This window comes from Nicotiana tomentosiformis, chromosome 8, assembly GCF_000390325.3.
Source record: "Nicotiana tomentosiformis chromosome 8, ASM39032v3, whole genome shotgun sequence".
NCBI classification, from domain to species: Eukaryota; Viridiplantae; Streptophyta; class Magnoliopsida; order Solanales; family Solanaceae; genus Nicotiana; species Nicotiana tomentosiformis.
Genome location: NC_090819.1, coordinates 66,460,300 through 66,486,551, shown reverse-complemented (window position 1 = coordinate 66,486,551; position 26,252 = coordinate 66,460,300). Strand labels below are relative to the sequence as shown.

The following is a 26,252-nucleotide window of genomic DNA, read 5'->3' as shown; positions in this document are numbered from 1 at the left end:
TGTCTCTCGGATTTGATGCTTTTAGTTCCAAAAAAATGTGGAAGTTGGAAATTCAAGTCCTATGATTACTTCTGAACCCTTAATGGGAAGTTCAAACTATTTAGCTTGGGCTTCCTCGGTTGAATTGTGGTGCAAGGGCCAAGGTGTTCAAGATCACATAACCAAAAAAGGCGAGTGAGGAAGATGGAAAGGCCAAAGCACATTGGAAGAAGGTTGATACTCAATTATGTCGTCTCTTGTGGTGATCAATTGATTTCAAGTTGATGCCTTTGTTTCGTCCATTCCAAATATGTTATTCGGTTTGGGAAGGCTCACACCTTATACACTAATGACATATCTCACTTTTATGATGTGATATCTCGGATGATAAACTTAAGGAAATAGAAATTAGATATGTCTACTTACTTGGGACAGGTACAGGTAGTCATGGAGGAATTTGAGAAGTTGTTGCTAGTGTTGAAAAGCAATAGGAGCACAGGTAGAAGATGTTTCTATTCCTTACACTTGCTGGACTTCCTAATGACCTTGATTCAGTATATGACTAGATTTTGGCTAGTCCTACTATTTCTATAGTTGATGAATTATTCTCTCGATTAATTCGCCTTGTTGCACCACCAAGTGACACAGTGATCTCATCACAAACAGTTGACTCCTTGATTCTTGCATCTCAGATAGTGGAAAACCAAACATCTCAGACAATAGAGAATCAATGAAGAGGAGGTCGTTTTGGAAGATCTTGAAATGTAGTTATTGTAATAGGCTTAAACACACTCGTGAAGTCTGTTATTCTTTGCATGGTTAACCACCCAAATATGTTCATATTTCTCAGACTGCCACTACAGGTAACCACAGATTTTCTTTATCCTAAAGAAAATATAATGAAGATAGTTTGTGAAAGGTAGGGAAATTCTTGATGCCGCTCTAGCGGCTAGTGAAGTGGTTGACTCGAGAATAAAGCAACGCGAACCTGGGATCTTGTGCAAATTGGATCTGGGGAGGCCTTTGATCATGTTAAATGGGAGTTTCTTAATTTCATTATGACGAAAATGGGATTTGGTACTAGATGGAGAAAATGGATCAAGTTTGTATCTCTACTGCCAGGTTTTCTGTCCTGGTGAATGGCAACCCATGTGATTTTTTTGGCAGCTCGAGAGGAATGAGACAGGGTGACCCACTCCCTTATGTTGTTCATATTAGTGATGGAAGTATTGAGCAGGATGATGGGCAAAGTTGTGGCCGGGGGGTTGCTTAAAGGGCTTTTCTGCATGACTTAATTATTAGGAAAGATTTGATTCTGATTGAGATTTGATTTTATTGTGATTGATTGTAATTGACTGTAAATTGATTGTAATTTATTTTCCTTCCTAAAATAGTCATAGAACTTACTGTATAAATGCCTTTATTTAGGGATGTAAGAAATACACAAAAATACAATAAGCCTTTTTTTCTACTCAAAAATCTGCATGATATCAGAGTCATTGCTGCCTTATTGAGGTGAGTTATCTCCCTCGCAGCACTAGGGTTCTATTTTTATCAAAAAGGTCGGGTTTTCTCTCTTGGTGGCTGTCCGCAACACAAACCCCTTCTGGTTCCGTCGAGACATATTTGGTTTCCGGTGAGGCAGATTATTTTTGAGCAATTTTCTTCAGATTTCCTTCTGATTGAGCAGAAAATATGGAGGCATTCAAGGAGACGGTTTTTGGAGAAATCTTGTCTTCGGGTGAAATTCAGCTTCTTCGTCGCCTCCTAGCCAAACTTGACTCCGCTAATGTTGCCACATCCAATTATGTGCAATAAGGCTTTGTTGCTCACCTTAATTCTTGGATTGTTGATTCTGGTGCAAATAGACACATGACAGACTCTTCTAAAGGCATTCAAAACTATTCTCCGTGTCTCAAAGGAGATAATGTTAAAATAGCCAATGGTTCTTTAACACGTATCTCTGAAACAAGTTCTGTCGTTTGTACTCCTAATATTAAACTATCATCTGTGCTCCATGTACTTGAGTTCCCTGTCAATCCTTTATCTGTTAGTGCCATCACCAAAGCTCTAAACTGTAAAATCGAGTTTTTTTCCTGATCATTATACTTTTCAGAATCTTCAAACAGAGAAAAGGATTGTCAGTGGTAGATTGCATGATGACTTGTATATATTAGATGGAATTCAAAACTCTGGTCAAGCCTTTTTTGGAGAAAGTAAGGATGTCAACCAAGAAATAATACAGCGACATAGACGGTTAGGACACCCATCATTCTTTGTTTTGAAGAGGTTATATCTCGATTTGTTTTCAAGGACTCAATTTGAACCTTTGTTCTATGATGCGTGTGAACATGCCAAGCATACTAGAAACTCTTATCCTGTGAGTGATAATAGAAGCACAACTCCGTTTATGACTATTCATTTTGATGTATGAGGTCTTACACAAACTGTTTCTTTGTCTGGTAGTTGATGGTTTGTTACTTTCCTTAATTGTTGCACTAGGATGACTTGGGTATATTTGTTAAAAGCCAAAAGTGAAGTTTTCTTTTGTTTTCAGTCATTTCATAAGATGATTTGTAATCAGTTTGATGCCAAAACAAAAATCTTGAGAACTGACAATGACAGCGAATACATGGATAAAAGATTTGGTGCTTATTTAGAGTCCAATGGGATAGTCCATCAAACTAGTTGTCTTTACACTAGTGCACAAAATGAGGTTGTTGAAAGAAAAAATAGGCATTTGTTAGAAGTAGCACGGTCTCTTATGTTCACCATGCATCTACCAAAACCTTATTGGGGGATGCTATTCTAGTGGCTGCCTATCTTATCAACATAATGTCACTTAAAACCCTCAATTGTCAAAGTCCTCTGGAAGCTTTAAAGGGTAAGAATGAATATAATGTTCCTCCAAAGGTGTTTGGGTGTGTTTGCTTTGTCCACACTAGAAATTTTGGGAAACTTGATCCTAGAGCTATAAAGTGTGTTTTCATTGGGTATTCTCCGACACAGAAAGGTTACAAATGTTATCATCCTCCCTCTAGGAGATCTTTTGTTAGCATGGATGTTACTTTTCAAGAATCTGATCCCTATTTCAGTATTACCTCATCACCTTTTCAGGGGAAGAGCAGTAAGGAGGAAGAAGTGATTCTACCTAGTTCCATTACTGGACCTCTTGATGACATTGTCATAGGGGAAAGTGAAATTGGAGAAAGAAATTAGGGGGAGACTATTGGGCGTTTGAATAGGCCTAATTTGAAAACTTACTCAAGGAAAAATAGAGCAAAAGAAGCCATCATGCAATCTACCAAAGATGAACCTTCTTCTACTGGTGTGAGTTATCTACATTTCCTAATGAGTTAGATGAACCAATTGCTAACAGAAAAGGAGTCAGATCTTGCACCACCAAACACCCTTTATCTAGTTTTGTCTCCTATAATTCTTTGTCTCCCTCCTATAGAGCCTTTGCCTTGTCTATTTCTTTTGTGTCTATTCCCCAAAATTGGAGGGAAACTTTTGCAGATCCTAAATGGAAGTAAGCTATGATTGAAGAAATGAAGGCCTTGTCAAAAAATAAGACTTGGGAACTTGTCACTTCACCACCAGACAAGAAGTTCATTGGATGCAAATGGGTCTTCACTGTGATGCACAAAGTTGATGGCTCAATTGAAAGATTCAAAGCAAGAATTGGTGGCGAAGGGATTTACTCAGACTTATGGAGTGGATTATCAAGAGACATTTGCCCCTATTGCTAAGATGAACACTACTATTTTGTCTTGTGCAACAGTTTACAGTTTAATGTGAAGAATGCATTTTTTCATGGAGACTTAGAAGAAGAGGTGTATATGGAGATTCCTCCTGGATTTGATACTGCAAAAGGTCAAGAAAAGATATGCAGATTGAAGAAAACCTTGTACGGACTGAAGCAATCCCCCAGAGCTTGGTTTGACAGGTTCTGCAAAGCAATGATCTCCTTTGATTAGCAACAAAGCAATGTTGATCACACCCGCTTCATAAGACATCATATGGGTAAACTCACTCTTCTCATAGTTTTTGTTGATGACATAGTAATGACAGGAGATGACAAAGAAGAGATGGCCTGATTGAAGAAGTTGTTGGCACATGAATTTGAGATCAAAGATCTAGGAAAATTGCAGTACTTCTTGGGAATTGAGGTTGCTAGATCAAAAAGAGGAATCTCTATTTCTCAGAGGAAGTATATTCTGGATCTCTTGAAAGAAACTGGTATAATAGGTTGCAGACCCGCAGAATCGTCCATCGAAAGCAATCACAAGTTACATAGCGGAGTTGGAGAGTCAGTTGATAAGGAGAGATATCAGAGGTTGGTTGGAAAACTCATTTATCTCTCTCACACTAGACCAGGCATAGCCTATTCAGTTAGCCCGGTGAGTCAGTTCATGCATGATCCCTGAGATCCTCATATGCAAGTTGTCTTTCACATTTTGCGGTATCTGAAGTCTGCTCTAGGGAAAGATCTACTTTTCTCCAAACATGATCACCTCCAAATAGAAGCCTTTACAGACGCGGATTGAGCTGGATCTCTGGATGACAGAAGATCTACATCCAGTTACTGTACGCTCGTAGGAGGAAACTTAGTTACTTGGAGAAGCAAGAAACAAAGTGTAGTTGCTAGATCAAGGCAGAATATAGAGTTATGGCCAAGGTGTTTGCGAACTGCTTTGGCTACAAAAACTACTAGAGGAATTGAGACTGTCTGAAAAAGGAAAACTTTCCTTGTACTGTGACAATAAGGCTGACATCAGTGTAGCTCATAATTCAGTCCAGCATGACCGAACAAAGCATGTGAAAATTGATCGATACTTCATCAAAGAAAAAATTACAATTGGTGTCTTGTGTTTGTTTCATGTGCCATCAGAAAAACAGTTAGCTGATATGTTTACCAAGGGTCTCAACAAACGGACTTTTCATACGCTGGTTTGCAAGTTGGTCATGTGCAACATCTTTGCATCAACTTGAGGGGGAGTATTGATTGACTTAATTATTAGGAAAGATTTGATTCTGATTGAGATTTGATTTTATTCTGATTGATTGTAAATGATTGTAAATTGATTTTAATTTATTTTCCTTCCTAAAATAGTCATAGGACTTACTCTATAAATACTTTTGCTTAGGGATGTAAGAAATATACAGAAATACAAGAAACATTTTCTTCTTCTCAAAAATCTACAGTGGACAAGGTACCATGAGGGTGTCTCATCTTTTGTTTGTGAATGACATTTTAGTTTTTTGTGATGCTGACAATACTCAGTTGTTTTTTCTTATACAAGTGTTGACATTGTTCGAGGTCGCGTCAGGCCTAAAGATCAATTTCAAAAAATGCGAGTTTATCCTGGTTGGTGAGGTGGAGAATATAGAGGGTCTAGCACAGGTGATGAATTGCATGATTGGAGCTCTTCCTACTACTTATCTGGGTCTCCCATGAGGAGCATCTAATAAGGACCAAGTAGTTTGGAATCCGGTCATTGAGAGAGTAGAAAAGAGGTTAGCGGGTTGGCAAAAGTGGTACTTATCAAAAGGGGGAAAGGAAGTGCTGATTAAGAGTACTCTATCAAGCATACCCACATATTTCATGTCCTTATTGCACGCCCCAACTACTGTTACAAGTTGGAAAAACTTCAAAGGGACCTCCCATGGGACAGTGCAAACATGGAGAGAAAATTTCACTTTGTCAATTGGAAGATTGTTACTACATCGAAATGTTGTAAGGCACTATTAGGTAAGTGGCTATGGAGATTTAGGGTAGAGGTGAATACTCTTTGGAGAGGGGTAATTGCAGAGAAGAACGGGGTTTTAGAAGGGGCAGAGGACAAAAAATATCTCACTTTCCTATGGGTGTGGGCTATGGAGGAATATCTAAAAGGGGCGAGAAGAGTCTAGTGACAACATCTCAATTAGGGTGGGTGATGGGAGGAAGATAAGTTAATGGCAGCATAAGTGGTGCGGGAACAACGCTTTGAGAATCACATATCCGAATATGTACAATATTTCAAGCCAAAAGAAGATGCATGTCCAACGGTTGTGGAGTCTACAAGGAGAAAGTACAATGGGATGTGAGGTTTAGAAGAAACTTGCTCGGTATGCTTCACAATCAAAAAGTTCCCAAAGACAGACATGATGCATGGAGATGGGGAACCGGGAAAATGGCAATTTTTCTGTTAAGTAAGAAGCTTCTAACTAGGGAGGAGCCGGTTTTCCCACATAATTCGATATGGATTCCTAGGGTACCGAGAAGGCAGAATAGTTCGAGACCCCAAACCTGGCAACTTTTTTTTAGAAGGTAACGACAATAACAACAACAAACCCAGTGTAATCCCACAAGTGAGGTCTGGGGAGGGTAGTGTGCACGCAATAATATTGATAAAAGTAGTCCCTAGCACAAAGATTGTGCTAAAGAGTAACAAGATAGTGGATACAAGACCCAAAATTGACAAAAACCAATCTTGTGACAGCTACAAGGAGCCAATGAGATCTACTAGAGATTCTACATCTTGTACAAGAGCTTCTTTACAATAAAACAAAAATTTACCGTTCATCTTAATCCTTTGTTCAGGGTTTGTCAAATCTTCAAAGCATCTAGAGTTTCTTTCCTTCCAAATTGTCCACCAAATATATGTTGGGACAATGTTCCACCACTTCTTTTGGCCTGTAATTATCCCGGAGCCATTCCAACTTGCCATCATCTCATCAATTCTCCTAGGCATTATCCAGCTTAGGCCTTTCATGCTCATGAACAGCTGCCACAGTCTAACAGTCACCTGGCAGTGGATGAATAGATAGTTGATTGTCTCATTCTCATTGCCGCACAAAACATTTTGAGCATAGTTGTGTTCCTCTCTTCATCAAATTTTCATGAGTTAGAATAGCCTGTTTGACTACTAACCAGCAAAAGATTGTCACCTTGAGAGGAACTTTCGCCTTCCATATATGTTTCCAATGCCAGGGGCCATAGTTCTGATCACACTTGTTTAAGATCTTGTATGCTGACTTTACTGTAAAGATACCATTGTTGCTTCTATCCCACACCAGCTTGTCTTCTTGTTCAGTAGTTCCCCTCAAATTGTGAAGAAGACCAAAGAAATCAATCCCTTTGCTCACTACCCAGTCATTAAGATATCTTCTAAAGGTTAGGTTCCAACCCTGTAGACTCCAAGTTTCAGCTAGAGTTGCATCAGGTTGTGCTAAGCTGAAAATATCTAGGAAACTCTCTTTGAGGGGACCATTTCCTATCCAATTGTCATTCCAAAAGGAGATCCTCAAGTTTGAACTGATGTTGGAAGCAAATAGGGCTCTTATTGGAACCATTTCAGTTTTGTTTAGTTCCCCCTTAAACTTTACGTGGCCTTTAATACCCATTTGAACTTGGTATTTTGATAGCCTCAACCCCCCTAGACGTTGACAATCCATGGGAGAGTGACACACGCGCTACTACATGGATTATTTTTGTCCATGTGGTATTTTTCTACAATAAAATATATATTTTTACCTTTTTAAGTCCACTGATTATTTAAATTATTTTTTATGTCAAATCTATAAAACAAAATTGGAACAACATTATTTTGACTATAAATTTTTATTTGGATAAAGATAATGATATGTCAATCAAGTTATTTTTACATATTTGATCAGGAAAAGAAGGAATACATAGTTAAAACATATACGCATTGCATCTAAACAATATATATATAAAATATATGTTATTGGATATTTTGGAAAAAAATATTTTGGCTAAAAATAATAAAATTTCAACCAAATAATTTACGAATTTGACCATGAAAAAAATAATGCATAGTTTAAATAAATAGTCATTGTAACAATAACTTTTTCTTTTTGTAGAAAATACATCATTTGAACTTCATTACTTTGGCTAAACCTTCTTTTTATTTGGCTAAAAGAAATAGAGTTTCAACTAACTTTTGCATATTTGGTCCGGAAAAAAAAAATACATAGTCGCAACAAATATTCATTGTATCTAAAATACAATTGAGATAAAGTGCAATGTATATTCAGAAGAGACAACAACAAATACAATTAAGACAAATAAATCATTATATTTGATTATAAGGCAATTAATATTTGAAAAATACTCCACTTAGAAGTTGATTTTTCGATTTTTCTTCCCTCCCACGCGCCTAAAAGAGAGTATATTCACGCCCTTTGCCACATCAACATCTAGGGAGGTCGAGGCTGTTAAATTTCCAAGTTCAAGGGATATTAAAGACCACGTAAAGTTTAAGGGGGAAACTAAATAAAAGTTGTCAAGTTTAGGGGGGATCCCGAATATTTCTGCCTACCGAGAAAGGTGTGCCTCTTTTAATTGGCTAGCTACAAGAGGGGTGATTTTGATGGCGGAATATTTGAGGAAAAAGAAGATTATTTATGTTAGTTGGTGCTTCATGTGTAAAGGATCGGGAGAAGATGTGAATCGCCTCCTTATACATTGTCAAATAGCATCTTATTTGTGGGGGAAAATTGTGAGTTGGTTCAGTTTCAAGGGGTTGATGCCAGACACGGTGAAAGAAACTATTTTTAGTTGGGCCTTCAGAAGACAGAGGAGAAGACGCAGATGTTGCTCCTCTAGCACTCATGTAGGTTGTTTGGAATGAGAGGAATAGGAGAGTTTTTGATGGAGTAGAAAAAGATCTTATTCACTTGAGGAGTAGTTTCTTTTCCCTTATTTATTTTTGGTGTACCCATGGGGTTCCTATTTTGTATAGAAGATTGGGTGTCTTCCGTAGAAAAACATATCCTTTTGTAAGATTTTCTACCTTTTGGTATGCTCGTTGTATACGGGCATATTTTGCCCTTTTTTAATGATATTTATTACCATATCAAAATATATAATGAGTTCTTTCAGCATCGAGCAAGTAAGCAGACATATCCACAAGTAGCCTTTGTTGCTCATACTGATACTTCTGTAGCTGGTAATTTTTTTGCTTGTGTTTCACAGTCTAGTACTCTTGAACCGTGGGTCATGGACTCTGGCGCTTCAGGCCATATCACTGGTAACAAAACACTTTTGTCTAATATTATTTATTCCCAATCTCTTCCAACTGTTACTTTAGTCAATGGGTTTCAAACAAAAGCAAAAGGAGTTGGACAAGCTAATCTGTATCCTGTGTCACTCTAGATTATGTTCTTTATGTTCCTGGCTGTCCTTTCAGTCTTGCATGTGTTAGTTGTTTGAGTCGTGCCCTCAATTATAGTATATTATTTATTGATGATTCTTTTATTATGCATGACCGCAGTACGGGACGAACGATTGGCACAGGGAGTGAATCACAAAGCCTTTACTATCTTAACTCTCTCAATCCATCCACAACATATATATCCAGTTACAAATCCTCCATACTTAACTTACAGGCGTTTGGGACATCCGAGTTTAGCCAAGCTTCAGAAGATAGTGCCTAGTTAGCCTAGGATAAGAGGCTACCCCATAATTGTACAAAGTTTATCTCCTACAACTTCAAAAACTCTCCCATTTCTCTTTCTTCAAAAGGCAGGTGCTAGTGGAGTAACTTTCTAGGCCCTGCACCTTGTCAGCTACCATAATCCAGTTGAACATTACTTCTTTCACTATGATTGGCATCACTAAATGTATTCATGACCAACTCGGAATTTCTCACCATAGCTTTGAAACTACCTGACAATGTAGGAGGAGATGATTGACATCCTTGCCCAAGCCCTTACACATAAAACACTAACTGATGTAAGTAACCTTCCTCTTCCTCAGATTCATTCTATGTCATTAAGATCACATCTCTTGCTGCTAGCCATGTGAAAAAAACACATTTCTATGTGTTTTATGGTTCCAAATCAAGCTTTGCGGGAAGGCAACCCCATCCCAAGTCAAATGTCCTCCATTTATCATTTGGATTCCCAAAGAGCCAAAAAATGTATGTTTTTTTCTTTTGCTTGGTTCTAGGGATGGCAATAGGGTGGGTTGGGGTAGGGAAGCGCGGGTTAAGTCCTCCCCTGCCAAAAATTTCTCCTACCCTGCCTTGCCCCATATAACTTCCTGCCCCACCCCGCCCCACTAATCATTTTATTTATTTTTGTTGGCAAAACAAAATATTTTTCTGATTCATTTGTAATTAAGCAAAATAAAAATTATTTTATGTTCACAAACACGTCTCTAACTATCAACTTGTTAATTTTTTTACTCTTTGTTAAACAATATTCTAACTTAATATTCTCTGTTTTCAATGTCACTTTGGGTATTATATACTAATAAATAGTGATTTGGTCTTCCATTTAAGTGTTTGCATGTAATATTAGAAGAGGTGAATGTAACTTAATCAAAACTGTGAATGAAATTCTTGCAATAACTTTTTAGTAGGGTGTACAACTTTAAATTTTAAATTATTTAGTACCTTTTGAGGATACCTATAAGTTCTTTTTGGTGTTTTTAAAACAAAATAGAGAAAGAAGTGTACAGAAATGAGTAAAAGTCTGTTTCATTTAACGTTTTGTGACTATTGTACATTTAAAAGATACTATAATGAAAGATAAGTATTTAATTCAAATTAAAAAAAATTGACGGGGTTATTTTTAGGGAGATAGCATGGGCTAGCCAGTTTTCGGACTGGTAATTGAAAACTAGCTAGCGTTTGCAAAGTCATTGAAAAATAGCCACTATTTTGCTGCAACACAAAAAATTCCAGCATAATATATTGGAGATTGGTGCATCTGTGTATGAACTCCCATCATATTATGCTGAAACTCTAGCACACCGAAAGTTCCAGGATAATATACTGGAGATTGGAGCATCTGTGTATGAACTTCCAGCATATTATGCTGGAACTCCAGTATATTATGTTGGAACTCCAGTATATTATGATGGAACTCCAGTATATTATGTTGGAAGTTCACATGTAAAAAATTCGAACTCCATAATATTATGCTTGAATATTTTCAGGATTTTGAACTGCGTTTTCGTTCAGATTTATCTTTACATGAAAAGTGGCTAAATTTCGATTACTTTTGAAACTGTGGCTATTTTTCAATTACCACTTGTAAATCTGGCTATTTTTGAATTATAGCACGAGCTAGCCAATTTTCGGACTGGTAATTGAAAAATAGCCAGCGTTTGCAAAGTCATTGAAAAATAGCCATTATTTTACTGCAACACAGAAAGTTCCAGCATAATATACTGGAGATTGGTGTACATGCGTATGAACTTCCAGCATATTATGCTGAAACTCCAGCACACGAAAAGTTCCAGCATAATATACTGGAGATTGGAGCACATGTGTATGAACTTCCAGCATATTATGCTGGACCAGTATATTATGCTGAAACTCCAGTATATTATACTGGAAGTTACCATGCAAAAAATTTGAACTCCAGTATATTATGCTGGAATATTTTTCGGATTTTGAACAGTGTTTTCGTTCAGATTTATCTTTATATGAAAAGTGGCTAAATTTCAATTATTTTTGAAACTGTGGCTATTTTTCAATTACCACTTGTAAACCTGGCTACTTTAGATTAAAAAATCGAAAACCACACACCATATTTTACAAAGCTATCACCATTTTTTGGCATGAGCTTGTTATTTCTTTTGAGATATACATACATATTCAAGTACATATTTAGCAATTTAAAACAAAAGAAAAAAATGAAAGTTACAGAAAGCAAGGAATGAACTGGGCCTCAAGCTACCAAATGGCCCACTATTTGGACTAAGGGCTGACCTGCCACCTGCCCTGCCCCATTAAATTTTTTCAAAAATTAAACTTTGCCCTACCCTGCCCTGTTAAGTGTTTCACCTGCCCCGCCCCGCCCCAATTGCCATCCCTAGTTGGTTGGCATCCAAAAATCACCTCTTCATTTTATTTTATTTTTTGTGCGCCTATGAGGTTTCATTAGTTGGATGCTTCCGTAGAGAACCATATTCTTCAATAGGTTCTATACCTTTTGGCATACCGGGAGATTTCCCATCATTAATAAAATTATTTACCTTATCAAATTAAAAAAATTAATAATCTATAAAATTTCAAGAATTCATCTCCAACACACTTAAGATAAAAGACAAAAACTGTGAAGACGTTACACTTATAGACAGCTTAGTCCCTTTACATTCATTCTTATTGCAGGAATTCTATTTCCAGTTAATGAACAATAAACCTAAGGCAAAACATGAGATACCAAGTGATGAACACATAGTAATCTCAGGCAATCTGAGCAACTACAAGAAAATTTAACGACAAACAAAACCACTAACCTGAAGTGTAAAGGCCTCCAAAGGAATTGGATCTATTGTTGTCACTAGATATACATCATTGTATTCATTGTTGATGAACTTGCCATCATTGATAGTGCTGCAATTTAATGGGACATTCAGCGTACTCCATTGACCAACAGAATCTCATGCTTCGAAAAACAATAGCTTGAGAAAATATTATTGAAGCGATGATTGCACATGTTCTAGAGTATGTATTATTTTCTTTCCTTCCTAGTTGGTTATGATATAACTTTCAACAAAGTATTTGATTTATCCAAAAAAAAAAAAACACTATCAAGAAAGTGCTCTAATAGTTAAAGTCCAATAAATTGTATATGTGTAAAAGCCCTGGAAATTTTGGGCAAAACGGACACAGAAATTTGAACATCATTTGATAGATATGTGCTTGAAATATTAGTTTATATTAAGGTAATAACCACATATTATAGACATGCTTGAGTTATACCTGTAAAATAGAATTATACTACAGTCTAGTCTACCGGATCAAACAAAAAGATCAGCACCAATAACTCATATTAGGCAGATGGGCTGCAAATTTAATGACTGAGGTTTTGTTAACTCTGGGCTTCAAACACATCGCCAAAAGTATCACATACTCGATCTATTAGGAGCTAATTAGTGATAGTGTTAATAATGAAAACTTATGGGATTAAAACCTTATGAACATTTCCAACAGTATAGCTATCAATATTTCTTTTCTTTGGTTGCCCCACTTCTATATGCCACCAAGCTCCCTGACAGCTCAAGGTGCATACGAAATAGCAAACATCATTATCAAAATTTGCATTTAGGTAACTCGGTTGTATTCATCAATTGCAAAGAAAAATGTTTTCATTATGTAATGAGATCTTATTTACCAGTTGACAGATAACGGACAACACATTTGTCCAGAAGATTCAACAAGAAGAAGAACAAATTCATAGCTCTGAAGCTAACAGACAGTCTGCTTGATACCGTATAATAAGAAGACATGATGAATTAGAGCTTTAGTATACCAACCACTCTTGAAGAAAAACAAATATTAATTCAAATGCATCCTTCGGAAGAGTTACACCAAGTTCTTCTTGAAGCTCTCGCCTGCAAGAATGTATTAGTAAGCAACAGTACAAGCCCCAGCAGAAAAGCATTTAGAAGTAAGAGTGCTCATGCGAAGTATGTATGCAATAGCACAGAAGAGAACATTCAGCATTTCAAAGCGGGTTATGCATGGGTTATTCACTGGCATGAAAAAATTCTCTTTGTATGATAAATGTGTGTTACAAAAATAACATATTTTATATTTCTTCATAATTAAAGAGGTTTAGAAGTTGCAGTTTGCGTTTTTATAAGGAAGAAATTATTGACACTTGAATGATCATATGCACTGCAAAATTGTGACAGCTGACTATTACTTAACAAAAGAAAAAAGCAAGTTCTAAGAGCTGAGCATTTGGTGAAGTGTGAAATTACATCAGCAAAAGCTATTCCACTTTATGCAGCACGTGAAGTGTTTGTATCAATTAGCATGATAGCAAACCAGAGGAGTCATTGCTGCAAGATCCATTCATTGTGAAATAATATCAGATACGACATTTTCCATTAGAAAGTTTAGAGAGAGAGACAGAAAGCTTTATGATGGTAAAAAGATCACAGATAGAGGGCAAAGAGTTTTTCATTTCACTCGTCATAAGCCACAGAGAGAGTTGGTTCAAGATATGGTTTCTTCTTTTTATTTGAGAAAGATAAGGAAGAAAAAGAAATCCATTGGTAGATGAAAAAAGCAGCAACACAAAGAGGCAGGAGAATACAGAATCACTGAAATTTCGAGCGACGCAACGAGACAATCTACGATCATGGGACAAAAGTTACCAAATAATGGTTCAAGAACATGCAAAAAACTTTATGTTTAAGAATTTGCCTGAGGCATCAACAGATGAAAGCAAACTCGGAAAAATAAAACCAGTTCATGTGAAACTATATCCCGAAAGTTCAGCTTCATGCTGGAACATACATTGCTGAAATAAGAGATGAATCTCCAGCAGATATATGACCGGCACTTGAGATATCCCACAGACCAGCCCAGGAATCCTTGCAATCAGCACGACGTTGGAGTAATAGTTGTTGTGTACTCTCAGCAAATATCCATACATGAACAGCGCGATGGTACTCTCCAGCTCTGTGAACATCCCCTCTGAACAAGTAGCACAATTATGGTAATTGGTACCAAGACATCATTAAAACGTGATATATTTAGGGAACTATGAGCTTAAATATATCAAATTCTATTAGTCAATTTGACAAATTAGGTATCTTGTCAAGATTCAATTCACTTTTTCTCCTGTTTATTTCTTTTGGAAGAAAGTACAAGAGATGGGAAGCTGCTTTCTCCTATCCAACTCAACAGCCCTGCCTCTAACCGCATATATTTTAAGACTGTGTCGGTGAGAACTTGCTGAGTTGCCACATTCTAGCATAAAAGAAGCCAATAGCAGTAAGTAGGCTGATGGAGGAGTAAAAGTATAATGAATACATAATTCTGTCCGTTCGAACCCAACTAGTTGAATCAAAATTCCAATCAGCAAACTTATACCAAGAATTCAAACTAATAAGAAATGAAAAATTGATCAAAATTCGGTATAACCCTAATTATGTGGGATTGGTACCTGGGCTTAGAGATGCCAGTTTTTTCTCCAGTTTTAGTAAGGACGTCCAGATACTCTTCTTCCTTCACTGGCATTTGATCATGTTCGGCAGCCATTGACTGACACTATTTGTAACTATCAAACAAACCTTTGAAGAAATGCTTGTAAATGGTGTTTCAGAAGGTTTGACAAGTATAGGAAATGAGTGTAATTGTTTTCTAACACCTGTGTGGCGTCTTTGTAAATAAATGGGGATTCGTCTTCGTTAAATAGGGTAGGTGGTGACCGGTGAGTGGTTAGTATAGAAAATGGGTATAAAGTGAAGGTAGACAAGACACTAAAAAATATTCCCAAGCCTATATTCGTTTACTAAGGTATTTTGCCTAATCGCCAAAAGTTTTCATTTTATTTTCAATGAAAAGGTTTTCAATTCACCTATTAAAAATTATCTGACATCGTCACTTAATTTAAAAAGTACAACTTAGGGGCAAAATTGCCTATTAGGAGCTGTGCGGAGTCAAGTGTTTGAAAGGATGTTCAATTGAATCTTTTTGTCGTGTATTTATTATGTAAACTAATTTTTGGTATATATATAATATATTGAATCTTTTTAGTATGGCATGTTGTTTTGAGTTGCACATTTAAATCTAAAATGTGGTACGCTTACAACTTTTTTTTAATCCGAAAAATGTCACCAAACGTACTCATTTTCCACAAATTTAGGCGTTCAAAGCCACATTAGAAGACCATGGGTAGATTGTTTAACTAATTTTTTAGGTCTATTTTCGTACCTATAATATAGTCAATTTTCCTACCTATAATATAATTTTGAGCATATTTGATCTTTCAGGTATGGAAAACTGAACACTTTCGATTCAAATAACATAACATCAAATAAAACCGTTTAAATTTTCAGTGCAAGTATTGTATTTCCATACTGTAATTTTAAACACAACGCTTTATAAAACAAGATGTTGACTCAATTTGTAATTCCGTGCTCAATTTTTGCAAACTTAGAAGATGTAGGCTCAGTAAGATGTAATAACTAACTGTTGTGTCCTCTTTGTTGTCAACATTGATGTATTGGGATAAGATGTAATAACTAACTGTTGTGTGCTCTTTGTTGTCAACATTGATGTATTGGCATATGTCATCAAAACTCCGAAGCTACCGTGCTTGTATGAGAGTAGTACTAGATGCATGACTCCCTAAAACATTCTCGTGTTGCATAATCACTAAAAAATGTGGTGGGATGATTTGGTTTTCTCTACCCTTAACAAAAGGTCTCGAGTCCAAGACACGTGAATGAAGAACCTTCTAATAAGGAGTGTTATACCCGGGTAACCCCCTACCCCTAGTATCCGGATTATTCAAACTAATGGGCTCTGAATATCAATTAGCTAAACCAGAGCAAAAACACTGATGAATAGGCTAACATTTTTATCAGCAAAATGAAGAGAACTGATATTGCTGCAATAAGAATTTTACATTTCAACTAGTACAAATTCTGCTCCAAATGCATTTTATCCCACATACCTAGCTTAACTTCAAATTGTGAAAGGAACAAGAAAGGATCTTTGGGATGGATGAACAATGGTGGTGTTAGTTTTACCATTACCCTGTTGCTTTTCGTTTCAACTTCACAAAACTTGATTTAAAGAGCATCTGATCTACCCCCCTTGGCAACTCAAACCAGGGTGAAGGAAAACAGAAGAGCTACTAGAAACTAAAAAAAGGAAGCCAGCTAGGTAAACAACAAAGTTCGGTATCCACAAAGTGCCTAATGTTTACAGACGTAGCCGCCTGACTGGAACTTAAGTAGCCTTCTGAAAATGCTGGGTTAATAGCCTCGCAATCTCTAGAAAACCAACTTTGTCCTTGCCATCAAATATCGTCTTCAACTTATCGTCACAATGTATCTCTCGCTTGTTTGCAGGATTCTGTAAATCGCAAAGTTACAAGCACCGTGTCAGGAATTAAACCAAAGGGAGGTGATAAACATTTACTTCAGCTGAAACAATAATACCGTTGCACCAAAAAAGAAAAACTGGAAACAAAAATAGTTAGCAGTGATCAAATTGACCAACTCAATTTCTTCTTGCACACATCAGAAATCTCTTGGATTGAGTTGAGTCATAGACAAGAAAGACCAACTCCCAAACGCCAATATTTTTTTTATAATGGCGGTGATTGGGGCAGCTTACGCAAACTCCACCTGATACCTGCAACCTCCCACATGCACAAGTACCGGATAACTCTGCCAACCAAGGCTCAGACAAATGGAAAGAAATCACCTAGTATTTTTTGTCTCTGCTAGAATTTGAACCTTGGTCTCACATGGCTTTCATCTACCTCATTGACCACTACGCTATACCCTTGGATGCAAATGCCGAACATAATTTTCTTCATTTATTTTTGTACGGGGGAAAGGAGAAATTAAATAGTGAATACTTTGATGAACCATGGCAATCATCTGGTCATAAATGGAAGCGGGTGCCACGATTACAAAAAATCCCTCTACAAGGTCATAGTGCACTGTTTTGCACTAACAGCCTATTGCAGGCCCCTGTAGGTAGGGATAGCAGATATGAAGTTTCCCAGTCACATGCAGCTATGACGTATGTACAGATTCCAAATTCAAAAAGTGGTGAAAAACTCTGTTCAGGCAATGCTGGCATTCCCGACAAGTAATTTCATCTCAAACAAGAAACTAAGAAACAAACTTTAGAAGCATAAGTGGACCTGTAGATAATCATGGTTGCCTTCATTGTGATTCCACTCAATGCCATCTAAGGTTGATCTCAGAATTACAACACTCGGAATTCTAATTTGTAACACTTTACCAATCTGATGCATAGCACACACCCTTGTAGCACTTATTTGAGAAGCAGGCACTATACATCAGCTATGCTTCCACAGAATCAATAAACGCCAGCACTATATATCAGCTATGCTTCCACAGAATCAATAAACACCAGCCATCGTATAACAGAATAGTAGCCAAAACCAATTGTATTCCTACTGGACAACTAATCCAGTATTCCACTGTACACAAATACTGCAAGTATTCATTTTATCTAGCTAGACTATAAGATGCATAGCTAACATGATTACCTCGGCAAAGACAAGTAAGACAAAAATATTAGCAAAACAAGTACACAAGCACTAAATTCCACATTTGACCTTGTCTTAGGCAAAATTTGGGAGAGAGGCATTGTTGAAAGACTGATTGAACTTCAGTGGTTGAAAAATAAATGTTTATTTACACAAAATAGAAGTATAATGTCTTTTATCTCAAGTTCATCCAAGTGTGATATTGAGCAAAAGGAAACAGACCTGAAGATTATGAGTTTTGATGTATTCCCAAACTTTTTTGACAGCATCAGTGCGGGAGGCTTCAGCAGTACCTAGGAACTTTCCGAGAGCAGGGGAAACTGGTTGCGGTTTCAGTATTCCTTTGGGCCGACCTCTGCTTTTGGTCACCGTGGCTGCGGAAGTCTTAGAAGCAGCACTAAGAGCTCGACAGCAGTTTCCGAAGATCCGAGTTGATGATGCCATTGATTTATTTTGGATTTTCGTAAAACCCTAGGGATTGAGATCAACTGAGGGTTTTTGGCAAAGTCGTAGTTTTCTTGGGTTCTTCCACCTCTCAAATACCACGTCAATGATTAATTATTTTAGACATGGCTCTTTCATAATTCTCAAGAGATTTTCTATAGATTACTAATGTTTGTATTTTTATATTTTTTTAAACAAAGAGCTAACGTCTGTAATTTTACCAAAAAGGATTAGAACATGACCAAAATCATTTATGACATGAAGAGATCATCTTGTGACAAAATAATTTGTCAAGCACTAAGTTATAAAAGGTGAAACAAACAAAAGAGTTATATTTGCAATTAAGCATTCTATCTCAAGTTTGTTCTATTTAAATACTTTAACCAGGTGTTTATTATGTTATTTAGATACAAAATTGATAAGCAGCAAAACACAAAAGTTGTGTGTAATTCACATGTCATGATAATGAATAAAACGTAAACAGATGAATTTAACTAAAACAAAAAAGGTTTTAAAAAATAGGGAAAAAAACTAAAAGATAAACAAGAACCATTAGAAAAAGGTTATGGCCGAGTTCTTCTTCCATTCTAGTCAATCATTCATATTTCTTTGGCCAAATACATATACACCCTTTAAACTTGGCCCAAATTTTCACTTAAATACTCTAACTAAGATTTGTTACATTTAGACACTTAAACTCCAACGTGTATGTGTCTATTAAACGCATAGCGATGATGTGGCATATTGTGTGATTTACATTTCTCTTGGGCGCGTGAAATGCTAAAAGAATCATATTTTTTGCTCCACCCGCTTCAGGCATCATCAGCCGAAAATTTCATAACCAAAAAATCACCATCCACTATTATCTCCATAAAGACAACACCAAAATAACACCTTCATCTATTTCATTCCTTCATGTCTTTGGTTAGAGAGGCCCAACTAAACTCATTAAAGATTTGTCAAATCCAATCATGAACGATTTGAAGGTAGTAGAGTGGTTGTTCGGTTGTGATTGCAGCGGAGTTGGGTGCCAAAAGTGGTGGTCGATGGCGACACATATCATATCATATCATATATATATATATATATATATATATATATATATATATATATCATTACAAAAAACAAGGAAAATAGAAGAAGTACGGCTGAAAACTTCCACCTCTTCTTTCTTTCATTTGGGAAGAACAAAGAACACATCAACTTCGGATAAATTCAAACAAAATTTAACTCACAAATAAAATTGGCCTTATGGGTATCTGAAAATTGTGAGTAGGGGCTACGGTGGGGAGACAACAGCAGTGTAACGGGGAGGGGGCGTTATAGAATAAGACAGAGTGGGGATTTGCAAACGATATCTAAACTATTGTTTGAGGTGGGGGTGAGTTGTATGGAAGAAGAAAGTTAAAAGTTATTTGTTGAAAAACTTTATTTTTGGGATTAGCCAAAGTTAAAAGTCACATGGCATTTTTTAGTCGTTCTTTTTGATATGTCAGGCGTGTGAAGTTCACGTATGATAGTTTTTGTAGTGGTTAGTCATGAGCGGTTTGGTTGGTACAGATTAAATAAGGTTAGAGTGTCTAAATGGAACAAACCTTAGTTAGAGTGTTTAGGTGGAAAATTGGTGTCAAGTTTAAGGGGCTACGCATGTATTTGGCCTATTTCTTTCTCCATCTCAGTTGGCTTTCCACATCCAGATTTGCTAGGAGGTCTCCTTTTTTTTTTTTTTATATCTTTTTCAAATTTCTCCTAGTTTGCTCGATTGAAGAAGGCAATCAGTGCAATATCGAAAAGAGCACCGGGCTCTCAAATTTTTGCTTCTTGTGATGTGAAGAACTGAAAATATCTTGGACAGAAGCAAACTCAGGTAGCAGATTTTACAACTGCAAAATCGATCAAATTAGTGTTTTCGCTAATTTTCTGAGTTAAGGTTGGGCATGTTGTGTCGTCTCACCCCGATTACCGACCAGCTGAAGCTATAAAGAAGAAGAAAGATTATGATCAGCACTTGTCTGAGAATCTGCTTGCAATCCAGCATCAGTAGGGACTTTAGATGAGTTCAGAAGTGCTTTAACACCAATTTGTTGCTATATAACTGGTGGGAATTCACTGTGTCATTTTGTCGAATACCTTGTATGCTCGGAACAGCTGAAATTTCTTTTTGCATTATCATGGAGTTTGACTGGATGAAGTAAGTGGGAGAAAGCTTAGACACATTCGCCATGACAGCAGAAAAGCTTTTCGCATTGGGTTTTTTCGATTTCGACCGTCGGAACTCCATTTCCGGCCAATTGAAGAGCTGACATTTCCAACAGTAAAATGGTTACTTACAGTTTATGAAATAGTCAATAATACCAAGAATGATTCCACGAAGATGCTTCAATCCATCGATGACGAAATCAAATAATACCTCCAGTCAACGAGCTGTAAAATCACCAGGAACACTTCGATTCACCTTCACTCGTTCGAAGCGAATTCAATAGCGTGAAATTGGAAACTAAATCAGCTCCAACATTTTAATTGATAGCAAAACTTGGATTTGATATCAGACCAGCAAAAATTACATTTTCCAGCAAGAAGTATGAAGAGTTCGTTATCGGGACTACTTCACGCGCTTGACTAATGTGAGTAACACTTGCCTTGGCCATGTCAGCTTTTTGTGTCTAAATGACACAGTAAAAACCTGGTTAAAGTGTTCGAATGGAACAAACTTGAGATAAAGTATTTAAGTGAAAACTGTAGACAAATCTAAGGTGTTGTCGATGTATTTTGCCTTTGCTAGAAAATGATCAAAAGAGTTAGTATTTCATAGAGATTTGATGTTCCAACTATAATGTTTAAATATTTATCGGGGAGATTCACCATAGATATTAATTTGACTCAATATTGTAGAGATAATAGTACACTTTTTCACATCCTTCATGTAATATTCAAGTTTTTTTTTTTTAGTTAGAAAATCACCAATATGGTGAGAGTTTTAGACTGGACCTCAATCTATATATTGGAATCCAAAAGGTAAATACATTGAGGATTGGGACAACTAATGTCCTTATCCTGAGCAATTACTAGTTTGGGGCATTCCCTTGGGCAAAATTCATATTGGGATGCCTTATAATACACTTGGGAAGGATATAAGACAAAAAGGACAAGTTAGACATACCATGTAGTAACAAAACTATACATCAAAAAATTTCTTTCTAGCTTGTCTGTCTTCATTGAGGATTTCACCTTTCTCGGTAAGGAAAATAGAGGTTTTCACATGCAAGTTTCAATTGACAAGTAAATCAGCCGGCCCATTAGCCTCTATATAGCAGTGTTTGAACTTTGAAACTATAGTTGCCTATATTCTTCAGCATACAATCTACTTAACTAGTTGGTTGATTTGCCTAGGAATAAACGACTGTCTGTTTATAGCATTAATCAGACTTTGAGTCTGATTCAATCACTACATCCTTGTAGCCTCTGAGTATGTTCATGCTACAAGTTTCTAGCAGAAGATACATGAAATGTAACAACTGAAAGCGTCTATTTTACTCCATCCTTAGAACCACGAAGAGGTGTGAAATACATCACTTCCTATTGCATCAATCCAAAGGATTGCATATGCTTTTAGCCTTTTAGGACCGTTTAGTTGCAAGAATAGGAGAACGAAGGTTCTATACAAATTTACTGTCTTCGTTTTTCTTTTTTTGGGTTGTTAATTTAGTAAGTCATGAAGTTGTGAGGAAGTCAAGTCTCGCAACAATAAGATACAATGTGTATCTATTTTTATAAACAAGCCCTTTTCCTGACTTCAACTCAATATATATGCTCTCTTTGCAAAAAACATGTACTAAAGAAACTCTCATTCACGAACATGGATTACATCCATTTTCCCCTCGTAATCCTTCGAAATTAAATGTATATACAAGCAGATAATTTACTCTTAAGAGTTCAAATGTTAGATTATGCGATGTTGCTTTCAAGAAAATATTAGACAGGGCGTTACCATAGCAGAAGTGAGAAATCTAGCCTTGTCATTTAAGAAAACAAAAATACCTTAAGATCATTATGAAATATTATGTTATAAGTGCCTGTTGTGTTCTGTTTGAACTGGCTGCGCTGCAGTGTATCATGAGTAATGTCATAGGCGGCTTTCCAACCATGCCCCATGACCCCTTGGACGCGCCCCGTGGCGTCCTGGCCAGCCTCCCAACGCCCGTTGCCACGGTCGGCCCCGTGGTCTCGGCAGCTCCAAGTGACAAGTGCGCATGTGCCTCTGTCGCCCCACCGATAGCCATCGCCAGTGCCCAGCCACAGGCAAAAGCCAACAGCGCCGCGCGCGCAGACCCTGATGCTAAAGACAAAGTTGCTGCCAACGGACTTGTTGCTGCTTTGTAGAAGACTAAGTCCTTTTCATTGTAAATATAGAGTAATTTTGCTGCATTTTCTTTAAGTGTGATTTTTCAGCTTTCATAGGTCTAGTCATGTAACTTTGGTTTATTTTTTTTAAGCATTATTAAGGGGGATCAAGCAATCAAAACTTTCAAGCAAGCAAACAATTCTCTGTACTGGTGTCTCTCCCCCCCGACACTGTCTTGTTTTCTGTAATAGCTTTCATTCAATGCAATCAAGCTTTCTTTTATTCTCAATTCTCTTTTCTGCTCTCTTTCAATTGCTCATGACATTGGTTTTCCCGTACGGCACTGACAATCTAGTCTAGCGTACGGAGGGGACCTCAGTTGGCGGACAGCAACCGTACTGACATCGGTTGCCTAGCCTTACGTCGCCCTTCCAAGGAACTTCAGGAAGGCGCCGCGTAACAGTTGGTATCAGAGCCTAGGCTCGACATCGGACGAGGGATTACATTGCAATTACCACCATTTCTGACCATGGTGAATTATGGGGATCGCATCGCGACCCTTGAGGGAATGGTTGACGCATTACGGCCCATCGTGGAAATGGTGTCCGATCTAAAGACCAGCCTAATGCAAAGGTTGGACGACCTGGACCGCAGACTCATCCAGGCCGAAGTTGACATAGAAAACATCAGTCGCGACTCTGAAGGAGACCGGCAAACAGCAGCCACAGAGGCAGCTAAAATTTTTGGTAAATTTGAGGTCCTCCAGCAGGAGCGTGCCGAGGATTTGGCCAACAGGGAACAAGAGGCAGATAGGGTGACTGCCATGCAACAAACCATAGACAACTTGACAGGCCAGCTCAATGTTGTCAATGCTGCTTTACAAGGCCTACTTCAAGGAGGCGGAAATCAATTTGGGGGTGGTGTGAACCTCGCCCCCATGGCACAAAAGCTGAAAATTTCTGAGCCAAAGCCATACAGTGGAGCTCGGAATGCCAAAGAAGTGGAAAATTTCATTTTCGACATCGAGCAATACTTCGATGCCGTGGGAAGCCTAGAAGAAGCTAAGAAGGTAGCAACTGCTGCCATGTATCTTCAGGGTGATGCCAAACTCTGGTGGCGGGTGAAGTACGAAGCCATCAAGGCTGGTGAAGATGCCCTCGAGACATGGGCGGAACTGAAGGCAGCCATACGCCTACAGTTCTTCCCCGAAAATGTTGAGTACAATGCCAGGAGAAAGTTGCGGGAGCTCCGCCAGACCAAATCAGTGCGAGATTACGTGCGGGAATTCTCCGCGCTCATGCTGAACATCCGTGACATGGGGGACAAAGACAAACTCTTCACCTTCCTGGAAGGGTTGAAACCTTATGCCCGGATAGAGTTGCAGAGACAAAGGGTAGACACGTTGCCTAAGGCAATCCAAGCAGCAGAGTGCCTTGGGGATTACCAAGTGGAAGCCCGGAAGGATAGGCCTCAACAGCCTGTCCGAGGAGGATACAAAGGGGGCCAACCAAACACTGGTGGCCCTAGCAGAAGTGGAGGAGACCGGAGTGCACCCAAATCCAAGGCTCCCTCTTCCAGCAGTACTAGTGCTGCATCCAACAACAATGATCGGGGGAGGAAGCCCCCCTCAGGATGTCGTCATTGCGGCGGACCACATTGGAATAATGAATGTCCACATGCACAGATGAACGCCCATCAAGCTTTTGAGGATGGGTCGGATGACGAGGCCGATGATGCGGACCAGACCGAGCCAGTAGGTGCATTCAATGCAATTGTTGGCTCCATTTCTGAGCCCTTAGCGGGAACCAGTGCCGGTATCCGCAAGAAGAAGGCCCCCTGTCCAACTGCCAGGAAAGGAAATAAGAAGGCGAATTTGAGGACTCCTCCTCATCAAGAGAGGACCCTAATGTTCGTTGACATGAAGGTAAATGGCAAGCCCATTCAGGCAATGATAGACACGGGTGCCACCCACAACTACTTAGCCTCAACTCAGGTGGAGCGTCTTGGACTAGTTGTAGGAAAGGGCAAAGGTCGTGTGAAGGCTATCAACTCGCCACCTCAACCAGTGGGTGGAATAGCCAAAGAAGTACCAGTGAAGCTTGGCCCTTATGAAGGAAAGTTCAACCTGCGCGTAGTGATCATAGATGACTTTGAGTTAATAGTGGGGTTGAAATTCCTGAGACAGACCAATACCATGCCCGCACCGTATGCAGACATGCTACTGATGATGGGGGCAAATGGGGCCAAGCCTTGCATTATTCCGTGCATTCCCATGAAGATGGCAGCCGAGAACATCTCGGCCTTGCAGTTAAAGAAGGGGGTAAAAAGACATGAACCCACGTTCCTGGCTACCCTCTGCATGGAAGATATAGAACGCTCCTCGGGTCCCATTCCTGCACCCGTGAAGGAGTTACTTCTGGAATTTGAAGACATCATGCCACAAGACATGCCAAAGCGTCTTCCGCCTAGGCGAACTGTGGACCATGAGATTGAGTTGGTGCCGGGTGCGAAGCCACCTGCCCGGGCGCCATACAGAATGTCACAACCCGAACTCGCCGAGCTTCGGAGACAATTGACGGAAATGCTAGACACAGGGATCATTGTGCCCTCCAAGTCCCCATACGGGTCCCCTGTGCTATTCCAAAAGAAACATGATGGTAGTTTACGACTCTGCGTGGATTACCGGGCTCTAAACAAAATCACCGTGAAAAACAAGTACCCTATTCCGCTAATGGCAGACTTGTTTGATAGACTGGGTGGTGCGACGGTATTCACCAAAATAGACCTGAGGACAGGTTATTAGCAAGTTCGGATTGCAGATGGTGATGAGCACAAGACGACCTGTATGACAAGATATGGGTCGTACGACTTCCTGGTTATGCCCTTTGGCTTGACTAACACGCCAACCACATTTTGCACCTTGATGAACCAAGTCTTCCGAGAATACATTGATGAATTCGTCGTGGTTTATTTGGATGACATTGTGGTATATAGCCAGACACTAGAAGAACACCTGGAGCATTTGCGGAAGGTCCTAGCCCGATTATGGGAGCACGAATTATATGCGAAGCTATCTAAGTGCTCCTTTGCTCAGAAACAAATTGACTTCCTCGGACATGTCATCGAGGAAGGGAGGATCAAGATGGACCAGCAGAAGATTCAGGCCATTACAGAATGGCCGCCTCCTAAGGATATACATGCCTTGAGGTCGTTCCTTGGCCTATGCAACTTCTATCGGCGGTTTGTGAAAAGTTACTCCCTCATTGCAGTGCCGCTGACAGAACTTCTCAAGAAGGCCACCCCGTGGGATTGGGGCCCCAAGCGGGCAGAGGCCTTCGACGCATTGAAGATGGCTATGTCTAGTAGCCCAGTCTTGGCCCTCCCTGACTTGGCCAAGCCATTCGAAGTGCAAACGGATGCCTCCGACTATGCACTTGGTGGAGTATTGCTACAAGAAGGGCATCCCATA

At 38.6% G+C, this 26,252-nt stretch overlaps 2 protein-coding genes across 2 annotated transcripts in view; both read right to left on the bottom strand.

The window, feature by feature from the left end:
• The window catches only part of LOC104116585 (nudix hydrolase 3), a 29,759-nt gene extending 14,619 nt beyond the window's left edge, over window positions 1–15,140 (bottom strand). Inside the window, exons 1-4 of the mRNA XM_070182408.1 lie at window positions 14,905–15,140; window positions 14,253–14,432; window positions 13,262–13,339; window positions 12,242–12,338 (exon numbers count right to left, since the gene is read on the bottom strand). Of these exons, the coding sequence (XP_070038509.1) occupies window positions 12,242–12,338; window positions 13,262–13,339; window positions 14,253–14,432; window positions 14,905–14,999 (450 nt within the window). The 5' untranslated portion in view covers window positions 15,000–15,140. The remainder of the gene's footprint in view (window positions 1–12,241; window positions 12,339–13,261; window positions 13,340–14,252; window positions 14,433–14,904) is intronic.
• A 1,180-nt stretch (window positions 15,141–16,320) lies between these two features.
• On the bottom strand, window positions 16,321–18,573 carry LOC104116595 (protein TRI1). The gene is made up of 2 exons (XM_009627482.4): window positions 18,220–18,573; window positions 16,321–16,823 (listed from the first exon to the last, which is right to left on the bottom strand). The coding sequence occupies exons 1-2, from the start codon at window positions 18,439–18,441 to the stop codon at window positions 16,698–16,700; spliced, it is 348 nt and encodes a 115-aa protein (XP_009625777.1). The 5' UTR covers window positions 18,442–18,573; the 3' UTR covers window positions 16,321–16,697.
• Window positions 18,574–26,252: the final 7,679 nt, after the last annotated feature.

Coding starts and splice junctions, on each gene's coding strand:
- LOC104116595 (XM_009627482.4), bottom strand. CDS start 18,441: ATGGCATCATCAACTCGGATCTTCGGAAACTGCTGTCGAGCTCTTAGT. Junction 16,824..18,219: donor TCAAAACTCATAATCTTCAG/GTCTGTTTCCTT, acceptor TGCGATTTACAG/AATCCTGCAAACAAGCGAGA.